General features: G+C 40.1%; 1 protein-coding gene across 7 annotated transcripts in view; it reads right to left on the reverse strand.

The window, feature by feature from the left end:
• Nsd1 (nuclear receptor binding SET domain protein 1) overlaps nucleotides 1–22,048 on the reverse strand; it is a 102,269-nt gene that overhangs the window by 58,856 nt on the left and 21,365 nt on the right. For all 7 annotated transcript variants that reach the window (XM_075969534.1, XM_075969538.1, XM_075969533.1 and 4 more), the window contains 2 exons: nucleotides 14,484–14,656; nucleotides 10,280–12,833 (listed from right to left, as the gene is read on the reverse strand). In XM_075969534.1, coding sequence (XP_075825649.1) covers nucleotides 10,280–12,833; nucleotides 14,484–14,656 — 2,727 coding nt within the window. The remainder of the gene's footprint in view (nucleotides 1–10,279; nucleotides 12,834–14,483; nucleotides 14,657–22,048) is intronic.

Genomic DNA, 22,048 nt, shown 5'->3' on the forward strand with positions numbered 1-22,048 from the left:
TTTACAACACCTCAACTCTCACCTACCTTCTTCCCAGATTGCCCAAACAGTCACAACACTTTGAACAGTTGGAAAAGTGGAAAGAAGTTCCCTAATCCATTTCCTCCATTTTAAAAAATTAATTTATTTTTTGTTTTCTGAGAAAGAGCTTTTCTGTATAGCCTTAGTTTCCTTGATGCAAGTGGACAACATTGAAACAAGTTATGAAAAAGGACAATCAAAAAAAGATGACTATAACACAAGCTTTGAATGCTGGAGGGCAACAGGAAGAATGAATGACAATCAAATGAGCAAATGGTAGATTGTGCAAGCCTTTATACAGGCTGAGCAGCAGCAGCGGACAAAGCAGGAGCTAAAACTCAACACCACTGAAATTCTCACAAAAGAAACAAGCTCTTATTCCCATTCTACAAGTATAAACTTTCAAAAATGAACACAATGTATTGTAGAGAATGGACGTCAACTTCTTATGTTGGTAGATTACAGTTCAGAGAGCACACACCAGCTAAAATAATAAAATAGCCCTAATGCCAAAACATACCAAATGGTGACCAACTAAGGAAAGGAAAATAGGATGTGTATATATAGCTATGCTAAATACTACTCAGCAGTGTAAACAAGTTATTGCTACATGTTACCACATATAATCACATGCAAGTCAGATGAGATCCAGTGTGCTTATGACAAGTCAAAATATGTAAGGTGAAAAGCAAAGCTTAGAGACTATACACTATATCATTACACTAATATGAAATGACAAGAGAAGTAAATCTTTTAGAACAAAAATTGGATTAGTGTTTGTTTGAGCCGCTGAGAAGCAAGGAGTGAAAATTATATACATAGACTATGGGTGTTTTGTTTGTTTTTGAGACTGGATGGAACTCTTGTAGTCCAGGCTAGCGTCAAACTCCCTATGTAGCTGAGGCTAGTTTGAACTCCTGATCTTTCCTTCAACTCTCAAGTACTTGCGATTACAGCATGTAACACGATGTCCAGCTTTTAAATTATTTTCAAATGTTTTCCAGACAATATTCATCATCTATTTTACACAGGGTAGAGAGCACAAGCTGAGATAGGGCCCCATCATGCAGTTCTGATTACTACTAGGGCTACAGATTCTTGTTTTGTTTTGTTTTTTTGAGACAGGGTTGCTCAGTAGCTTTGGAGCCAGTCCTGGAACTCACTTTGTAGACCAGGCTGGCCTCAAACTCAGAGATTCACCTGCTTCTGCCTCCTGAGAGCTGAGATCAAAGGCGTTCGACACCTCCGCTGAGCTCTTATTTATCTTTTTAAAACAGCAAAATACCTCTGTCACATATAATGGTATTTGTCCCATTGCAGACTACAAAAAACCGGGAGTACAGCTCACCAATAGAACACAGATTTGTGCTCAGTCACTAACATCACCAACAAAACAAAACCAGGCATAATGGCACAGACTCAATCCCAGCTACTCCAGAGACAAAGGCAGAATCTGGATCACAAGCTCAAGGCCTGCCAAAGACACTGTACAGTAAGTTCAGTCTAAACAACTTAATGAGACCCTTTCTCAATATAAAAAGTCAAAAAAAATGGCTGGGGATATAGACTAGATATAGAGTTCACCTAGCATATATGAGGCCCTAAATTTAATACCCATTAAGACAAAAACAAAGCAAACCCCCATGTCATAACACATTCCATGAGGCCATTACTACCTCAAACTAAAACCAGACAAACATTATCACAAAAAAGCAAACCAAACCTAGCAATTAAAAAAAAAATTGTACTATATACCACAAGTGATACTAACCCTAAGACTACAAAGTTTAATACACACTGGTAGATAAAGGGAGGAAAAGAGCCAAATAAGCGCCAAACTGACAAATTAATGAAATATAGAATGATGGTTAATCTTAATTGTAATTCGATTAAATAGAAGAACCATGGAGAATAGGTAAGCAGAGTGCTAGCTTTACTGGCACATGTGCGCACAGGGCTGAGAGGGTGTGTTTCCAGAAAGGAAAAACTAGAGGGAAGAGAGACCCAACCTGAATGTGTATGGCACAACACAACAGGCTGGGGAACCAGCAGGAGGAAGAAACCAGTTAGCTTAGACACGGTTCTCTATTTCCTGTGTGCCATGATGTGAGCTGTTCTGCTCTGTAACACAACAGCTGTCCTTACCACCATGGACAGAAAGCTCTGAAAACTTAAAGTCAAAACACCAAGAAACTTACTAACACACAGGGGTGAAAGGGAATTCTTCAATGTCAAAATCACCACTAAAACAGTTAGTGATATAATGAAAACACCAAATGGTTTTCTGATGATTGGGAATGTCTGTTGCTCTTTCCACATCTGTGCATCATCACTAGAGATTCTAGCAAAAATAATTAGGCAGAGTAAGTAGAGAAGTAAGGTACATTTACAGAAGTAATCTACATTTGCAGATATGTGCACTGAAAATCTATCTGAACTAATGAACAAGTCAAACAAATTTTAATATCAATATGCTAGGCTGTGAAGCTGGCTCATGCTCTTCCAGAGGACCCGAGTTTGATTCCCAGTACCCACATGGTGGCTCACAACCATCTTTGATTCTGCAGGCACAGTGCACATTGTAAAGATGTGTAGGCAAAAAACCTATACACGCAGGCGGATTTCTGTGAGTTCGAGACCAGCCTGGTCTACAGAGCTAGTTCCAGGACAGGCTCCAAAGCCACAGAGAAACCCTGTCTTAAAAAACCAAAAAAAACCAAAAAAAAAAAACAAAACCTATACACATTAAAAAATAATTAAAAAAACAATATACAAAATCAACTATATTTATGAATAAGCAATCTGATGAATCCTGAAATACAATTTTATTTTAATAGAATAAAAGGTATTTAGGGTCAGCATGGCTCAGTGGATGTGGGTACTTGGATGTGGGTACTGATGACCTAAGTTAAACCCTGGAACCCACATAAAGTAGGAGAAAAATCAACTCCCACAAATTGTTCTATAACTTCTAAAATGTACATGCATATACACATAAATAGATCAATAAATAAATGTCAAAATTAAGTTGTGGATACATTAGCAAATGTCTGAGACTTATAAACTGAAAATTACAAAACAATATTGAAAGAAATGAAAGTACAACTTAGATGTCATTCCATATTGATAGACTGGAAGCCAGAACAGCAACACTGCCTGAAGTAGCCTATAGCTTTCAGCACATTCTCTATCAAAATTCTAATGGAGGACACTGAAGAAATTAACAAATCTAATATGAAATACAGAAGATGCATAGATGTCTAAATCATCTTGGAAAAGTACAAACTTTAAACATTCACATTCTAATTTCAAAGATGAAGCAATTGGCAAACTACTGTTCTAAGAACTAGAAGTGGAGAAAATGGGGAAGAAATATTCCTGAGGCTGACCAGCCTAGCTAAACTGCTGAGCTCCAAGTTCACTGAGACATCCTAGTTCAAAATTTAAGGTGGAGAGCGACTGAAGACACCTGATGTCACCCTTACATATTTGCTGCTAGTTTGTTTTTTAAACACATGTCAACAAGACCACACAATAAAAAAAAGAAAAAGAAAAAAAAAAGAATACTTTTTCTAAGGGAACAGGGTCACTCTTTTGCCCAGGCTGTCTCCAAACAGTCATCATCCTGACTTATTTTAGCAAGTGCTAGGATTATAAGCATGAATTACCACACACAGCTAGTAACAAGTCTTTTTAATACTATAACTGAGTCAAAAAGTTACCAACATGTAAAGGAGTAACGTTGAGTAGCTTAACTCATACCATTACTTTAAAAACATTTCATTCAAAAAAAATACAAAAAAAAAACATTTCATTAAAGGCTCTAGAAAAAAAAGCAGGTGTAAATCTTCATGACCACAGATTATACAATGTTTTCAAAATATAATATCAAATACACAAAAAAAGAGTTTGTCAAATTTTTTAAAAATTTTGTACTTTAAAAGGTTATGGTAAAGTTCAGGCAATGGCGCCCATGCCTTTAGTTCCCAGCACTTGGGAGGCAGAGGCAGGGAGTTCTCAGTGAGTTCAAAGTCAGCCTAGTCTGCAAGGTGAGTTCTAGGACATCGAGGAGTGGGAAACCCTGCCTCGAAAACAAGAAAACAAATCAAAACAAAACAAAACACCAAAAAACGTTATGATCAAGATCAGTTCAGAATACTTGTGCATCATATGTACTACTAATATCTAGAACGAGGAATGCTTACAATTGAAAGACAAAGAGCTCAATTACAATCATGAGAAGGCTCCAGGGTAGAAGCTCAGGCCCTTGGTTTATCCCCAAGACCACAAAAGAAAACATAGCAATAATATAACCCAAAACTAGATTAAGACATTTTTCCAACAAAAGTATGTATGTATACACACACACACACACACACACACACACACACAAATAAGTACATGAAAAATACACAAATCACTAATCAGAGAAATGAAAATTTTTTTGGTATTCTTACAATTTCAGACCACTCCATACTCACTAGACAGGCTACAACCAAATAAGTGCTAATGGGCATCTGGAGAAACAGAAACTCGCATACTGCTACTGGGAACATAAAATTAGATAAAAAGCAACTTTTCTAGCAATTCCTGAAAGGTCTAAACACAAAATTACTAAATCACTTAGCATTTCCATTCCTAGGTATATATAAAGTCCTAAGTGTAAACACCCTTGAATTCACCAACTGATGAAAATAAAATTAACGCATCCACACAATGTAATACTGTTAGCACTAAAAATACTTAAAATAAGAGAACAGTTCTTAAAAAGCAGAATAAGTGGCCTTGTTACTCCCAGAAATGCTGACATTTATGGTAACTCTATAAACATTCCAATCCCAGCAATAATCATAATATAAAGGGTAAGAAGAACCTTTCACTTTCTCAGATACTGCCACTCACCAAACCAGTTCAGCTCAGATCCACTAGCAGCTTCAGTTTGTGAGGTAGGGAAATACCAGGGCTGGAGAATGGGGGTGGAATATGACCCAATATAAAACAAAGGAGGGAGAAATTTCTCCACAAACGAACTCCAAAAAGTACATAAAACCCAATAAAGAATTCAAAATATTGTCTAAGAAACTCAATTGTCTATCTATAACATAACAAACAATTAAAAATAAAATTCAACCAATGCATGAGCAAAATTAAAATATCACAGGGAAATTCCAAACAACAACAACCCTGAGGTGAGAGAACAGAACTGAAATGAAAATTTTTTAAACCCTGGCTGTCCTGAAACTCACTCTGTAGACCAGGCTGGCCTCAAATTCAGAGATCTGTCTGCCTCTGCCTCACCAGTGCTGGTTTAAAAGCTTGCACCACCACCGCCCAGCCTGAAATGAAATTTACTAGAGGACTAAAACAGAACTAGAGGAATTCAACAGAAAATGTCATCAAGTAGAAGAAAGAAAACTGGCAAACGCCAGAGAGAATTCCAAGGGCTGGGAGGCCAGCTCTTAGCAAATACTCTCGGGGGGCGCGGTGTTTACTGCCCAGCACCTACCACATCCTGTGCTTTCTTTTCTTACTGCAGTAAGAAAACACAACAACAAAAAGATTTAAGGGAAGAGCTTCAAAATGCTTGAGTTGCAGTTCAAGGCAGCAGGAGCTGAAGCAGTTAGCTACATTCCAGACAGACAGGAGAGAGAGGTGGATCAATGTACGCAGAGAAGGCTGAGCTTGCTCGCTTTTACTTTTACAGCCCAGATCCCAGAGTCCTCCTTCTCATGCCAATTAAAGTAATCAGGGAAATCCCTCACAGGCACGTCCAGAAGCCCATCTCCCAGGTGATTGTAGATCTTGCTAAATTTAAAACACTAATCATTGCACCCTTCTAAAAGCAAAACAAAGCCAAAAAAAAAAAAAACCCCAAAAAACAGGTAATTAAAAACTATGTACTCAAAAGAATAAAAAAAAAGTGTGAAGAAAATATAAAAACAAGAAACCACCAAGTGCACCAATAGACTACATAATGTTTCAAGAAAAAAAGGACCAGAAGTTTGCTTGAAAAGACTTCCCAAACCTGAGAGGAATACACAGAAATTCAAGTTCAAAGGACCCCCAAATAGACTGGAAGTTGCCCAGCATCTATAAAGGTCCAGAATATAGAAGACCATACTGTGGTACATCAAAATTGTTGAAAATCAAAGAACACAGAGAATATTAAAGCCACCAAGAAAATCAACTAATCACATACAAGGAAACTCCTGTTATATTTTTCACAGATTTCTTAAATCTTACATACTAGATGGAAATAAATACATTCAAAGTGCTGAAGAGAAAACTGCAAGCCAATATATCCAGCCAAACTTCCCTTCAAAATGGAAGGAGAAGCTGGGCAGTAATGGCACATGCCTTCAGTGCTTGGGAAGAGGCAAACTGAGTTTGAGGCAAGCCTGGTCTACAAAGCGAGTTCCAGGGCAGCAGAACTGTTACACAGAGAAACCCTGTCTTGAAAAAAAGACAAACAAAACTGGCAGGAGAGATGGCTCAGTGAATAAGAGCACTAGCTGCTCTGCCAGAGATCCTGAGTTCAATTCCCAGCAACCACATGGTGGCTCACAACGATCCATAATGAGATCCAGCCACCATGGAAAGAAAACAGAAATCAATGACAGTACAAAAATCAGAAAAATGTATACATAGATGGTAATAAAACTGTATTCTAAAATGAACAATCGGTCAAAGAAAAAATTATCAGAAAAAATTAGGGAAATTAAGAATGTTGAGGCAAATGAAAATACTGGAGACTGAATGAAACATGATATTCAGCAAAATTAGTACTGAAGATAATTATATTATTAACTACATATGGTTTTTGTTTGCTTGTTTTAAAAGCCAGCTCTGGGACTGGAGAGATGGATGGCTCAGCAGTTAACAGACATACTGTGCACACGTGTGTGCACGCACACGCACGCAAATTTTTTAATCTTTAAAAAAAAAAGGGTGGGAGGAAATCAGGCTTAGTAACATACATCTTCAATAACCCCAGTACTGAGAAAATAGAGGCAGGAAGGAATATCTATCTACAAGTTGAGGGCCAGCATAGCAAATTCCAGGATGAGAAATATGCAAAAAACTTAATCCAAGGTTATCAGAAGAAAAAAAGTACAGCAGAAATAAAATTTAGTGAAGAGAATACAAGAAACAACAAAATCAGAAGCTAGGAATGTATAGTGATATTTATCTGTCTTTTAATAAATAAAGCTTACTTGATGATCAGAATGCAAAGCTAAGCCACTAGAGGCCAGGGAGTGGTGGCCTTTAATCCCAGGACTCCAGAGACAGAGGTAGACAGATCTCCATCTCCATGAGTTCAAGGCTACCCTAGGCTACACAAAATCGATCCAGAAACAGATCCAAGTGGTGGTGGCTCACACCTTTAATCCCAGCACTAGGGAGGTGGAGACAGGAGCGATATGGCTGGGCGGAGAGAGGAATAATATGGGGAAGAGACAGGAACTCACTGGAGTGTGGAGTCTGAGGTTTGGTGGAGACACAGGGCAGTCTGGGCAGTCTGAGCACTGGTAGAAGTAAAAGGTCTCTCTAGTGGCTTATTGCTCTGCCTCTCTGATCTTCAGCTGTAACCCCAATATCTGTCTCAGGGGTTTTTGTGCTACATCAGCTAAGGCTTGTCAAGGATATAGCAAGGTCTTAGGCTAAATCTCTAATATAAAAAAGGAAAATACTTCTAAGTACCAAGTGGAAGAGTTTTGAAAATTTTTATTATTTACTTTTTGATATTATAATTATAGTTTCTCACAGACTTTTTTACTAACTGTTGTTTATACATATATTTAATTTTTTAAATTGAATCAAATAGAGGAAGCACACAAGTTATATGCATGTGAATGCAGATGCCTGCAGTAGCCAGGAGAGCTTTATACTCCCTGGAGCTGAAATACCAAGCAGTTATGATCTGTTCTACATGCCTGCTGGGATCCTAACTCGGGTCCTCTGTGATAGGTATTCTGAAGATCCCAACACTTTGCAAGAACAGTATGCACTCTTTATTGCTGAACAATCCCCTCCAGGTCTTCAGGCTGCAGGCTGAAGTTTTAAAAAGAAAAATATATACATACTACAAACTCGTAACAACATTGGGGGAAAAGGACTGAAATCATTTAGAACTGTACGCCAACAAACTGGATGGACAATCTGAAAGAACAGAATCAATTCCTTGAAACAATCAATTCAATGAGACTAAATGAAATGAGTCATTTCAAAACAAATCTAAGCAAAGCAGAGCTTATGCCTTTGACTCCAGCACTTGGGAGGCAGAGTGGTCTACAGAGCTATCTCTAGGACAACCAAAGCTACAGAGAAACTGTCTTGAAGAAAAAAAAAAAGGAAAGTCAGGCAGTGATGGTGCTCACCTTCAATCCCAGCACTTGGAGAACAGAGGCAGGTGGATCTCTGTGAGTTCGAGGCCAGCCTGGTCTACAAGAGCTAGTTCCAGGACAGACTCCAAAGCTACAGAGAAATCCTGTCTCAAAAAACCATAAAAGGAAAAGAAAAGAACATCTAAACAGACATAATAAGATTGAATAATCAAGCCGGAAGGTGGTGGCACATGCCTTTAATCCCAGCACTTGGGAGGTAGAGACAGGTGGATCTCTGTGAGTTTGAGGCCAGCCTGGGCTACAAGAGTGAGTTCCAGGTCAGGCTCGAAAGCTACAGAGAAACCCTGTCTCGAAAAAAGAAGAAGAAGAAGAAAAAAAAAAGATTTAATAATCAAAAACTTTACAGGGCTGGACAAACTGCTTAGCTGGTATGAGTACTGGCTGTTCTTCTAGAGGACCCGTGCAAGCTTGGCAGCATACAACAGCAGAACTGACACCCTCTTCTAACCTCTGTGAGCACCATACTGCGAGCAAAACCACATAGCCAGGTGGTGGTGGCTCAGGCCTTTAATCCCAGCACCCAGAAGGCAGAGACTGTCAGATATCTGTAAATTCAAGGTCAGCCTGGTCCACAGAGTGAGTTCCAGGAGGGAGAAACCCACGTCCCAGCAACCACATGGTGGCTCACAACCACCTAAAATGAGATCTGGTGCCCTCTTCTGGCCTACAGGCAGGATACTGTATAAATAAATAAATAAATAAATCTTAAAAAAAAAAGTAAAAAGAAAAACCCATACACATAAATTAAAAGCAAAACAAATTTCCAAAAGGGCTGGGGAGATGACTCAGCAGTTAAGAGCATGTACATACTCTTCCAGAGAACCCAAATTCAATTCCCAACATACTGTAGAGACCTGCACTCATGTGCATATCCCCCCATAATTAAAAATAATAAAAATAAAATTTAAGAACAACAGCAAAGCCCAGGAAGCCCATGGTTCACTAGAACGTTTCCCTCAAGCAGTCCCAAGCAGTCCCAAGCAGTCCAGCATTCTCAAACTCTTTCAAAGCTGGGAATCTACAATCCCAGTACACAGGAAGCTAAAGTAAGATGATCTCAATGGAAAAAGTACAGTTTCTTCAACAAATGATTTTGGAAGCACTGAATATCCACATCAAAAGAATTCAGAGATGTTGACTTCGCCCATACAAAAAAATTAGCAACAACAAAACAAATAGGTAGAAGACATAAGACAATAAAACTCCTAAAATACAGGAAAGAATACTACTACACTGGGATGGATAGCTTCTTGGCTATGACACCTAATAAAAACTATTAAAAGCAAAAACAGTAAGAATCATTATGTGAGACATTAAACTTCTCTGAAAAAAATTTAGCTGGCTTTAATCCCAGCCTGGGATCTCTTGAGTTTGAGGCAGCCTGGGCTACAAACCAAGTTCCAAGACAGCCAGGACTACACAGACACTCTGTCTCAAAACAGAAACTTAAAAAAAAGACACAGCAGAGTGGAAAGGCAGCCCATGGGATAGGATATCTTAGCACACCTCTCTTAGCACCTCTCAGTTACCTCCTGGATCCCAAAATGTCAGTCAACATTATAAGACAACAAGCTAGAAACGGGAGGGAAAATTGTTTTTCTTTTGAAAAAGAAAAAAATCTGATTAAACACACACACACACACACACACACACACACAAAACCAATGAGGCAACTATTGACTAGCATGCATGAGGTCTTAAACTCAACCCCCAAAGGTAGCAAAACAAAACAAACAGTCTGAAAATACAGACACACCAGCATTAAATTTCAGTCTTTTTCAAGTTGTTTCTTACTCTATCATAAAAATAACATTATCAACAAATTCTCTAATCACTACCAGATGCATCCTTACCTGGCTCAGGGAGCTTGGTCTGTGGTGTCAAATTGGGAATTCCTGTCTCTTTTTCCCCATCACCCATGCTAACACTGGATTTATCACAAACATTTAGTCGTGGCCCAACTGAATCCGAGTGGCCAACATGATTGGGATCTGCTGCTGAGTCCTCAAGTATGCTTGTAGGAGGAGCTCGTGGTTCCAAGTAGTCCTCCCGCCCCTTCGGCACAGAGTCACCAGGAAGCAAGGCTCCAAAGGCACCCTCAGAGTTTTCTTTCTCCCTAAATCTATTAGTGCGTTTTCCAGGCTTAGGGCGCCTTTGGTTTAATCGCTGCCACCGCTTTTTAGGCACCACTTGATTAACACCATGGGGTCCATCATTCTCACCCTTCATTTCAGACTCCAGCTCTGGGCCTTTCCTGTTCTCAGAAGAAGGGTCTTTTTCAAGAATTTTATCAGGGTCAGACTGTTTAACCTGGCTATCAAAATGTACATCAGAAAAATGGCCGTCTTCCTTTCTTAAATGGCCCATCTGCTGAAGAGGCTCTTCTTTACCAGGATCCTCAGCCCCACCCCTTGATGGGCCATTCACTAAAATTCCACTTTCTTTGTCTCCCAGCAGGTTAGCGCCAATGCTCACGGCTGGAGGTCGATTCAACTTTCTTTTCCGCTGGGTCTTTAAGGTTTTTGGGTTTATTGGGGGTTTTGCCATCTGGGCTGAAACTGCTTCTCTCAATTTGGACGATGGCTTTGCTCGGCCACAGTTGCGCCTTGGAATACAGTTAGTGCGACTTCTACCACAAGCAGGGTCTCTTTTGTCAGAAGCTAAGCCAGGCAAAGACAATTCTCCAGACAAGGCAGAGTCACCCTCACTAGAATTCAGTCGGACAGCGTCTTGAGTACTATCTCCAGTTTTTTCAGAATTGTGTGTGGAACCTCCTAACAGCAAAACCTTTGATGTCCCTACAGGGCTACTAGTAGAACAATCCCCACGATCTGGAGTACGGTAGGAAGCCAGATTTTGAGCAGTCATCAACCGTTGCTCCTTAGTCTTACTATCGTGCATGTCTTTCAGCATCATTAGCAATGTACTAAATTTGTAGTCTGGTTCAATAGGTATATGATTCTGACTAGAAGCAGAAGAAAACAGTAATGGCTTTGATGACTTTGATGTTCCAGAGTCGCTGACATCCTCACTTAACGATCTGTAGGAGAGTTCCTTCAACTCTGACAGAACATGTTTCACCACCGCTGTTTCTATGTCACTTGAATCTCTGGTTTTCTCATGCATATTATTCAGTAGTTTTAGGCCCTCTACTTTCCCACTTTTGGATATGCTGGCCAAAGGAGAGCCTTTGGTATCAGAAGAACATTTCAAGTTGAGGTCCTCATTTGTAGCCGAGGATTCTGCATCAGCTGGGTTTTCTTTATGCCTGCATTTTATACTGCGGAACTTGGGCTGTCTGCTTTTTAAAGGTAACAGAGTTTGATTTAGAGCCCCACCCTTTGTCAAGGAGTTATCACTACAAATGCTTGGTGATGCACTGAATTTTGGAGTAAGACTGTCATTTCTAAATTCTGGTTGAGGTTTAGGAACAGGAGTACAGACTTTAAGATCAGAACAATCAACCTGAGACATCTCAGCAGTTCCAGGTTCCACTGTCTTGGCAGAATCCATTAAGAGATCTGTATGCGAATTAGTGATAAGGGACTTTTGTTTTTCTTTTACTCTGTTTGTGGCAGGATATTTAGAATACTTTGTTTCATTTTTGTGCATGGGTAAAGCACTCTCTGTCCTATCAAAAGCATCTGTAATTTCAACGACACTGTTATCAAATTCTGGGTTGTGTTCTATAGGATCCAGATCACTGTTCCCATCATCAGAAGTGGTACATACACTAATAGAATCAGTTCGCTTTTCCTCATCACCAGCTCCAATATAGCAGAGCTGTACTTTTGAGCTGCACACCAGGCCTGGCTGGAGTTTCTTTTTCTCTACACAATGCTTAGAGATCAAAGCACTCTCAGACAAACCTGATAAAGAATCACAATTTGAAGTCTCAAAATCTGCCTTATCAGTGCTCTGCACACATGAAGAAAGGAGGAAATTTCCTGGTGCAGTTTTAGACCCTGTGAGGCTGTTTGCTATCCTGGAAAGTTCATTTGAAGCCTGTTTATCAGACACACTACCAGAGATGAAGTTTAGGCCAAGGTTCTCTGGAATTTTTCCCCTCCGTTCCTCTTTATGTGCTTCAAATGAAAGGAGGCCCTTTTTCACACTAGTCCTTTTTATATTTTCAGAGCTTTTTCTAGCTCGAGACTTGTCACAGGGCTTTTCCTTTTCATCTGCAGAATGTTCAGAATCAAAAGCCAGAGACTTCAGGCAGCCATTAAGCAACAGGTCATGCTCCGATTCAGGGTCATTTGTACAGTCCTCAAATAGCATAGCTTCTTCACGATCCAACTTGATTGAACTGGTGACACATTTTTGGTTCTTAGATCCTTTGGGAACATCATATTGCTCAGCAAGACCAACACTGGCTTCCCATTTGCTCAAAATTTTCTGAGGAACCTTTAAAGAAAAATAAGAATATCAATAATTCCAAAAAGAAAGAGGAAAGGAAAAACAGGGAGATAATAAGCATTTTAAATCATAAGCAATCTAGAACCTGTCTTTCAGGGTTTTTTGTTGTTGTTTTAGTTTTTTTTTCATCCTTGAATCTCTGTAATATTATTTGGCAAAGTTCTACCTAACAGTTACTATTCACAAATAATTAATACTTGGAATGCTCCCCCAACGCATAAAACGTAAGATCACTGGACAGGCAGCTTCCTTCTATAATGTACTACACTGACCATTTCACCAGTTTCAGACATGACCACACATATATCTGTGCTTATGTTAGTGATGGAAGTAAATCAGGTTTCCAAAACAGGAAACCCCGAGTGAATTCTTCTAAAGATAGCTAAAATAAATCTACACAGCTAGAACTCAATACAAAACCTGATCTCTTCCCACAGCTGCCATGCAGGGGGGGAACAGTGACAGTGGCAAAAAGCAGTTAAAGTTGCATCCTAACAACTGCATACACAAATATTTTGAGAAGATAACCTTATATTAAGTATTTTATAATTCTAAACATTAGAATAGTTATAAAGTACAAGTTGCTATAGCATCTTAAGAGATGAAAACAACTAGGCAGTGGTGGCACACAGCTTTAATCTCAGCACTCAGGAGGCAGAAGCAGGTGGATCTCTGTGAGTCTGAGACCAACATGGTCTACAGAGCAAGTTCCAGGACAGCCAGGGCTACACAGAGAAACCTTGTCTCGAAGAAAAAAAAAACACAACAATAAACAAAAACCACCACCTTTTGGGTTGGGTTTAGTGGCATGCCTCTAATCCTAGCACTCCAAGGCAAAGGCAGGTAGATCAGAGTATAAAGCCAATCTGGTCTACATATTGACTCAGCAATTTCAGGACAGTAAGATAAACCTAGTGTGGTGTCACATGCCTGTGTTCTGAGCATTCCTGAAGACTGTGTGGCAAGAGACCTGCCAAGTCTGAGACCTACCTGGGCAACGAAAAAAAACAAAACAAACAAACAAAATAACCTCTACACATACAGACAAAGAGAAATGCTCACGATTAAAATATAGGTAGGTATGAAACTACAAAATTGAAAACTGGCAAAGAATAAAACTACTAAAAAGCTTTATCAAAGCTGGATACTATGGTAATATTTCTCTAACTCCAGCACCTGAAGAGCCAAGGCAGGAAAGCCTGAGGTGAAAAACAAGAACCTATCTCAAATAAACAAATATATAAAATCATTTCTCATTTTTAAGAGAAATAATTAGTATTCAGGGCAATTAGAATATTTCGTTTTTATTTTCCTGTCCAGCCCTAAGGATTAAATCAAAGAATGTATGTTTAGTAGGCAAGAGCTGTCCCAATGAGCAAGATTTTAGCTCTAATTCTAATGACCATTTTCTTCTTTTATAAAAGATAGCCAAAAAGGTAGATAGAATCACTTTTCAAAAAACTCGGCATAAAGTTGTATGAAACTAGCCACAGCTAATCCCTACAAAATATTTGATTTTCTAACGTTCTTCAGATAGCCTACTAACCAAAGGTAATAGGATAGATCAAATCTATATAATGCTGTTTCTTCCATAAGAAGATAGTTTCTGAGAGGTCCTTTTGTTTAGATTGTCTTTACCTTATGCCTATATCCTTTTTCTTTCTGTTTCCCTCTTCTCCTAAGGACAGGTAGTTCTTCAAATTGATGCCTGCCTTCAAACATGACGATTGCTTTTCCAGCCACCCAGGCTTTTTCAGTAGGATCTCCAAAAGCCTCCACGTAGTATTCTCGATAGGGCCTCCTATTGGCGACTAGATGAGGACAAAAAAAAAGTGTCATTACTTCAAAGATACTCAATGTCAAGATAACAGCCAAACCTCCTACTGCCATAGGAGCCTCTGGGACATTCAGATTGCTCAGCAGGTAAAGACACTTGGCACCAAATCTTACAAATTGAGTTCAACTTGAGTTTGGTCTCTAGAAAGCACAGGATTAAAGAACACTGAGTCCTGCAAGGAGTTAGAGCATTTGTTGAGTATGTAAGGCCCAAATATATATCCAAACCACGCTGAGTGGCTAGAGAGATGGCTCAGCTGGTCCAGAAGACCTAAGTTCAATTCTTAGCACCCAGATCAGGCAGCTCACAATCTCCTTTAATTCCAGTTTCAGGGAATCCAACACCCTCTTCTGCCTTCAGTGAGCATCCTCAAACACACATATGCACAAAAGAATTTTTGAAATGACTAAACATAGTTCAGCAGTTAAAAGCTGTGCAGCTCTTGAAGAGGATCCCAGCACTCAAACCTGGTGACTCCCAATTGCCTACAACTCCATCTCTGAGGAACCCAATGCTCTGATCTCCACAGACCTGGACACTCATTACCCCACCACCACCACCACCACCACCACCACCACCACCACACACACACACACACACACACAAACATATAATTAAAATAAATCTCAAAAAAAAAAACCCTTAAAATAAAAAAGAAAAACCATGTTGATTCCAGAACTGGAAACATGGCTCAGCCATTAAGAACACTGGCTGTTCTTCCAGAGGACTAAGATTTGGTTTATAGCATCCATGTGGTGGCTAACAACTATATCCCAAGTTCCAGGGGATCTGATACCCTTTTCTGGCTTCCACATAAAAAACACATCATAAAAAAAAAATAGGTAGGCCAGGCACATAGTGCATACCTTTAACCTCAGTACTTGGGGAGTAGAAACTGGTCAATCTCTGTTGAGTTAGAAGCCAGCCTGGTTTATAGAGCCAGTACCAACTCAGCCAGGACTACAAAGTAAGACCTCATCTCAAAAACAACAAAATGAAAACCATGATGAACAAAGATGAGAAGAGTGGGTTAAATCTAAAAATGAATGATAAATAGCCCTGACTGAGGACGTGGCTCAGTTGGCAAAGCTTATGCTTCATGTATGTATCCCTGAATTCAATCCCCAGGACCACACACACACACACACACACACACACACACACACTCTGGGGGGATGGACAGACACAGAGCGACTAGGACATAACTTCGGTACAGTTAGTTTAGTAGTTCTTCAATTCCCAATACCACATACTTCCAGCACTTGGAAGGTAAAGGCACACAAGTGCCACAAGTTCAAAACCATTCTGGATGCCAAACAAAAAAACAGCAAGTCAGAGAGATAAGCACCTAAGTCAAGTCGGCTTACCTGAGTTCAATCCTCAGGACCTATGTGGTAGAAAGAAGTTCCCACAGCTGTCCTATGACAGCCATACACACTGTACACACAGTGGTACACAATCTCTTACTAAAAGATCTTTTCCCTGAGGTAAGGTCTTCCTAGGCTAGTCTTAAACTCAGTTTCCTCTGCCTTGGCATACACAAAAGTGTTAGAATTCCTCAGAAGCCTACAACACCAGCATCCACATCCAGCACTAACTCCCAACTTCTACAGAGAGAACAATGACTGAAATAATTCAAACCACAAGAAGGTGGTGGCACATGCCTTTAGGCCCTGCACTAGAGCAGCAGACAGGCAGGTCTCTGTGAGCTTAAGATTAGCCTGGTCTACAAAGTGACAGCCAGAAATACAAAGTTAAATCGTCTCAGAAAAAAGAAAGACCTTATCTAAAACTAAGTCTGGACTAAACTAAAACTAAAACTGGGCTGGGTTTGTGCTCTTGGGAGACAAAGGTAAGCAGATCTCTTTAAGTGTAAAGCCAGCTTGGTCTATAGAAGACTTGCAGGCTAGCCAGAGCTACAGTGAGAACCTGTCTCAAAGAAAAAGAAGAAAAAAATTTTTTTTTAAATCCACCTAAATCAAGGTTAGTGATATCTGCCTGTAATCCAGAATTCACAGTAATTCTACACTACACAGAAATTCTGAGCTCAGTCTTGGCTACAAGATACTGTATCAAAAACAAGAGATGGCTCAGAGGTTAAGAGCACATACTGCTCCTGCAGGGAACTCAAGTTCAGTTTCCAGCACTCACTCTACAAGCCCAGCAGCCACCTGGAATTCTAGTTGCAGAACTCTGTACTTTCTCACCCTCTGGCCCCACCAGTGCTAGTGTTAGAGAAGTTAGCACAGTGCCTGGACTTCTCTGGGTACTGAGGATTAAACTTCAGTCCTCCTGCTTTGAAAGAAAAGCACTTTACTTTCCATTCCCAGTCCCAAAATCTGTGTTTTCTAACACAATTTGAAATACTTACCCTAGGCCGGATGGTGGTGGCACACGCCTTTAATCCCAGCACTCGGGAGGCAGAGGCAGGCGGATCTCTGAGTTCGAGGCCAGCCTGGTCTACAGAGCGAGCTAGCTCCAGGACAGGCTCCAAAACTACAGAGAAACCCTGTCTCGAAAACCAAACACAAAAAAACAAAAACAAAAAAATACTTACTCTAAGGGGGAAGAAAGAAAAATCACTCTTTTTATATACTGCACTTACACTACACTGTAATTTTTATACATCAACTAAGAACTGGCATAACTCTAACTGCTAAATCTAAGTATATAGTTTCATTATACTTAAATTTCCAGTAGGTTTGAAATTTTTCAAAGAAAAGTTGAAGGAAAGAACTGTACTGCTATGAATAGGGGTTGGCAAGCTGGCTCAAGCAGGTAAAGCACTTGTGGTCAAAACTAGCCACCAGAATTCAATCACTAAGAAACATAGTGACACCCCCAAGTCCTCTGACCTCCACACATGCCCCATGACATGTGTACCTAATACATGTGCATACATGAATACACACACATAATTGTAAAATTAAGTACTGCAACATCTCTTATGGGCTACTGGACAATGGTGGTAACATAAACAGTAAGCACACACAGGAAAAATGGAGCCATTACTGCAAATGTTCATTCAGTAAGGTCTTTTGAACTCAACTGATTATGGCTTGTCATGAACTACAAAAACAAGAAAACAAAACTGAAAATATAGAAATCTGGAAAAAGAAACAAGAACTAACTAGCCATGAGTTCACTTTTCTAAAATACAACAGAGGTCTCAGAAAGTACTTTTTTGGGGGGTAGGGGTGTTTCGAGACAGGATTTCTCTGCTTAACAGTCCTGGCTGTTCTGAAACTTGCTGTGTAGACCAAGCTGGCCTCAAACTCAGAGATCCACCTGCCTCTGTCTCCCAAGTACTGGGATTAAAGGCATGTGCTACGCTGCTGCCCAGCTAGAACGTATGGCTTTAAAGAGTTTTAACTTTCATACCCCTTCCCCCAATTCCCACCCATGATTTCTTTCTGCCAGTAAACAAGCATGCTCTTGGTTCTGATCAGAACTTTTTGTTGTTATTTTGTTTTATTTGAAGGTAGGATCTCAGACAGACCAGACTGTCCTGAAACTTAGTGCGTAATCAGGGATGGTCCTGAACTTCTGATCCCCGCCTCCTAACCCCTAAGTACAGACTCTCATTTACTCAGGACTGAGGAGTATCCTGACTGCTTCACTCATGCTAGGCGAGAACTCTACAAACTTGAGCATTACGGGCCCATAGAGTGAATTTTTAAAAATTATTTACAGAATATTTATTAGTTTTCATAGTGAAACACACAGGTAAGACCTTACAGCCCTTTACCTTATGAGTGGAAAATAACTAATTTTAACATTTCTAGACCAATATAAGATGCTAATTTCAGTATAAAACCAACACAACACTTAAGAGTGAACTTCTGTTTTGTTTTGAGACAAACTTTAAAAACTCTGTAATTTTGGAACCTGTCCTGGAACTAGCTCTTGTAGACCAGGCAGGCCTTGAACTCACAGAGAACCGCCTACCTATGCCTCCCAAATGCTGGGATTAAAGGCAAGTACTGGGATTAAAGGTGTATGCCACCACTGCCCAGTTTAGAGTGGAACTTCTTAAAAAGTTTTTAAAAACACTATCAAACTGACCCTCTTCAAAGGCAGCACATTCATCCTAGAATATTACACAGAACTTTTTTTTTTTTAAATGTGTAGCCCAGGCTGGCCTCGAACTCATGATCCTCCTGCCTCTGCCTCCTTCAGCAAATCCTACCGGCGTGCGCCACCACAACCGGCGTACACAGAACTTTTTTATGAACATTACAGGCACTGAATGATTTGCTACCTTCAACCTCTCAGGAACAAAAAACATGCCGCTTTCTGTTCCTAAAGCAAATCACTTCCCCCTAAGTAGTTCTAATGTAATCTCCCAATGATCACAAAGTAAGAGAGGTTTACTGTGATTGTCTAGTATGTGAAAGGTCCAAGGGTAAGTTCCCAATACCATCAAAAATACCAACCTAAAAAGGAAAGCCCTGGGGCTTGAGAGAAGCCTCAGTATTTAAGAGCACCAACTGCCATGCAAGAGGATTCAATCGCCAGCAGGGGCCAACATCCATTTGTAACTACAGTTCCATGGGATCCTACCCTCTCTTGGGGCTGGAGAGATGATGGTTCAGGGGTTAAGAGCACTGCTCTTCCAGAGGACCAGAGTTCAATTCCCACTACCTACATGGCAGTTCGCAACTATCTGTAGTTCTAGTTCCAGGGGATCTGACACCCTCATACAGACATGTAGGCAGATAAAACACTAATGCACATAAAATAAAAAGAAATTATTAAAAAAAATCCTACTCCCTCTTCTGGCCTCAATGAGCACTTCAGCACACATGCTGCAAAGACAAACAAGCAGGCAAAACACTCATATACATAAAATAATAAAATTCTGAAGGCTAAAGAGATGGTTAAGAGCACTTCTTAAGTCTTGAAGACGACACAGGTTCGGTTCCCAGCACCTACATGTAGGCTCACAACCACCTAAACTCCAGTCCCAAGGAATCTAACACCCTCTTCTAAACACTGTGAGCATCAGGGCCCAAGTGATGTGCATACATACATATAAGAAAAATGTTCATACATATCAAACAAACAAACAAACTAATATAAAATCTTTCCAAAAAAACTGAAAGAGCAAGCACTAGAGGACTGGAGAGATAACTCAGTGTTTAACAGCACTGGTTGCTCTTTCAGGATTCAGGTTCAATTCCCAGTACCTACATAACAGCTCACAACTATGACCCCAGTTCCAGGGGATCCAACACTATTTAACAGACATACATTTAGCCAAAGGCCAAAGAATATAAAATACCCATAAATAAATCCTTTTTCAAAAGGGGCAAGCACTATAAGCAAAAATGCCCAGAATACTTCTTTTTTTCTACTTAAAATAATCCTTTTCTTAAAATTTTAGATACTAATCCCAGTTCGCTCTCCTTCCCCTCCTCCCACTTCCCCTTACCTTCCCTCCACCCCATTCCCCATCCACTCAGAGAGGGTGAAGCCTTCCATGGGGAAGTCAACAAAGTCTGTCATATCATCTTGAGGGAGGACCAAGGCCCTCCCCACTGTGTCTAGACTGAGCAAGGCATCCCTCCATTGGGAATAGGCTCCAAAAAGCCATTTCATGCACTAGGGACAAATAATGGTTCCACTGTCAGTGGCCAGAATATTCCTGTATCAAAAGTTGATGACCTTGTTCGTATCACTGATTATAAGCCAACACTGTTTGTTTGGTATACTTCTCAGGAAATTATCTGTTTAATTATTAGCTGGCAGCTTCTCTCTTTTACTGGACTCTTAATTTCCCACAAGGATAATCAAAACGATCATTTTGTCAACTGTACTGGCATAGGACTCAACTTATATGATATAAATAGTATTTGAAAAATAAACAGCAGGGGCCCAATTAGCATACACAAAGAGAACTAAAATGAGTAAGAAACCAAAACTTAATCCCAGCACTCAGGGAATGTGATAACTAGTTTTATATCAACCTGACATGGGCTAGAGCCATATGGGAAAAGGAAACCTCAATTGAGAAAATGCCTCACTGGCACTGTAGGTAAGCCTATGGTGCATTTTCTTGATTGATCATCAATGTGGGAGGGACCAGCTCACTGAGCATGGTGCCATCTCTGGGAGGATGGTCCTGGGTGATGACAGAAAGTTGACTAAGAAGTTAGTAAGAACACTGCTCCATGGTTTCTGTTTGTTCCTGTCTCAGGTGTTTGCCATGAATTCCTCAGTGACAAACATTTGTTACTTGAAAATGTAAGATGAAATACCCACACATCCCCACAGTGTTTAATCGCAGTACTAAAAACTCTAATAAAAGAAGACAGATGCTAACAGATCTCTGTGAGTTAGAGGTCAGCCTAGACTACATAACATGTTGGGCATGGTGGTACACGCCTTTAATCCCAGCACTCAGGAGGAAGAGGCAGGTGGATCTCTCTGAGTTTGAGGCTAGATTGGTCTACAAAACAAGAACAGACAGGGCTATTTCACACAGAAGCCCTGTCTAGAAAAACCAAAAAGAAAGAAAGCAAAACTCTACAATGCAAGTAGAGTAACAGAAAAAACAACTCCAGTGCTGGCGAGCAGCTCTGCCATTAGGAGGACTTGCTGCTCTAACATAGAACTTGAGTCTGACTCCCAGCACCACATGGTAGCTTACACGTGGTTAGTCATGAATCCAGGTCCCAAGGATCCAGTGCCCTCTTCTGGCCTCCATAGGTACTGGGAATAAACATGGTACAAAACACATAACAGGAAAATAAAAATAAATCCTATAAAAAAAATAAATAAATAAAAACAAGCAAACAAAAAACCCTGTAGGGGCGGGCTGGGCTGCAGAGATGACTGTTCTTCAAGAGAATATAGGTTTAATTCCCAGCACCCACATCGGTTAACCACTGTCTCTAACACCAGATCCAGGAATTCCAACCCCTTGCATACATGTAGGCAAACCACCCAAACACATAAAAGTAAATAAATCTTAAAAATACCCAAACTGGCCGGGCGGTGGTGGCGCACGCCTTTAATCCCAGCACTCGGGAGGTAGAGGCAGGCGGATCTCTGTGAGTTCGAGACCAGCCTGGTCTACAAGAGTTAGTTCCAGGACAGGCTCCAAAAACCACAGAGAAACCCTGTCTCGAAAAAAAAAAAAAAAATACCCAAACTGAGTCAGGTGCAAAGGTGCACACCTTTAATCCCAGCACTCGAAGGCAAAGGCAGGTGGATCTCTGTGAGTTTGAGGCTAACCTGGTCTACATAGTGACTTCAGGGCCACTGAAAGCTATATAGAGACCCTGTCTCAAAAAACGAAAAAAAGTTTTTTAAAATAAAAACTTTAAACTATAAAATCAATTTCAGCAATCTCACTTTTCCT

The sequence above is a fragment of the Microtus pennsylvanicus genome, chromosome 4 (genome assembly GCF_037038515.1).
Source record: "Microtus pennsylvanicus isolate mMicPen1 chromosome 4, mMicPen1.hap1, whole genome shotgun sequence".
NCBI classification, from domain to species: Eukaryota; Metazoa; Chordata; class Mammalia; order Rodentia; family Cricetidae; genus Microtus; species Microtus pennsylvanicus.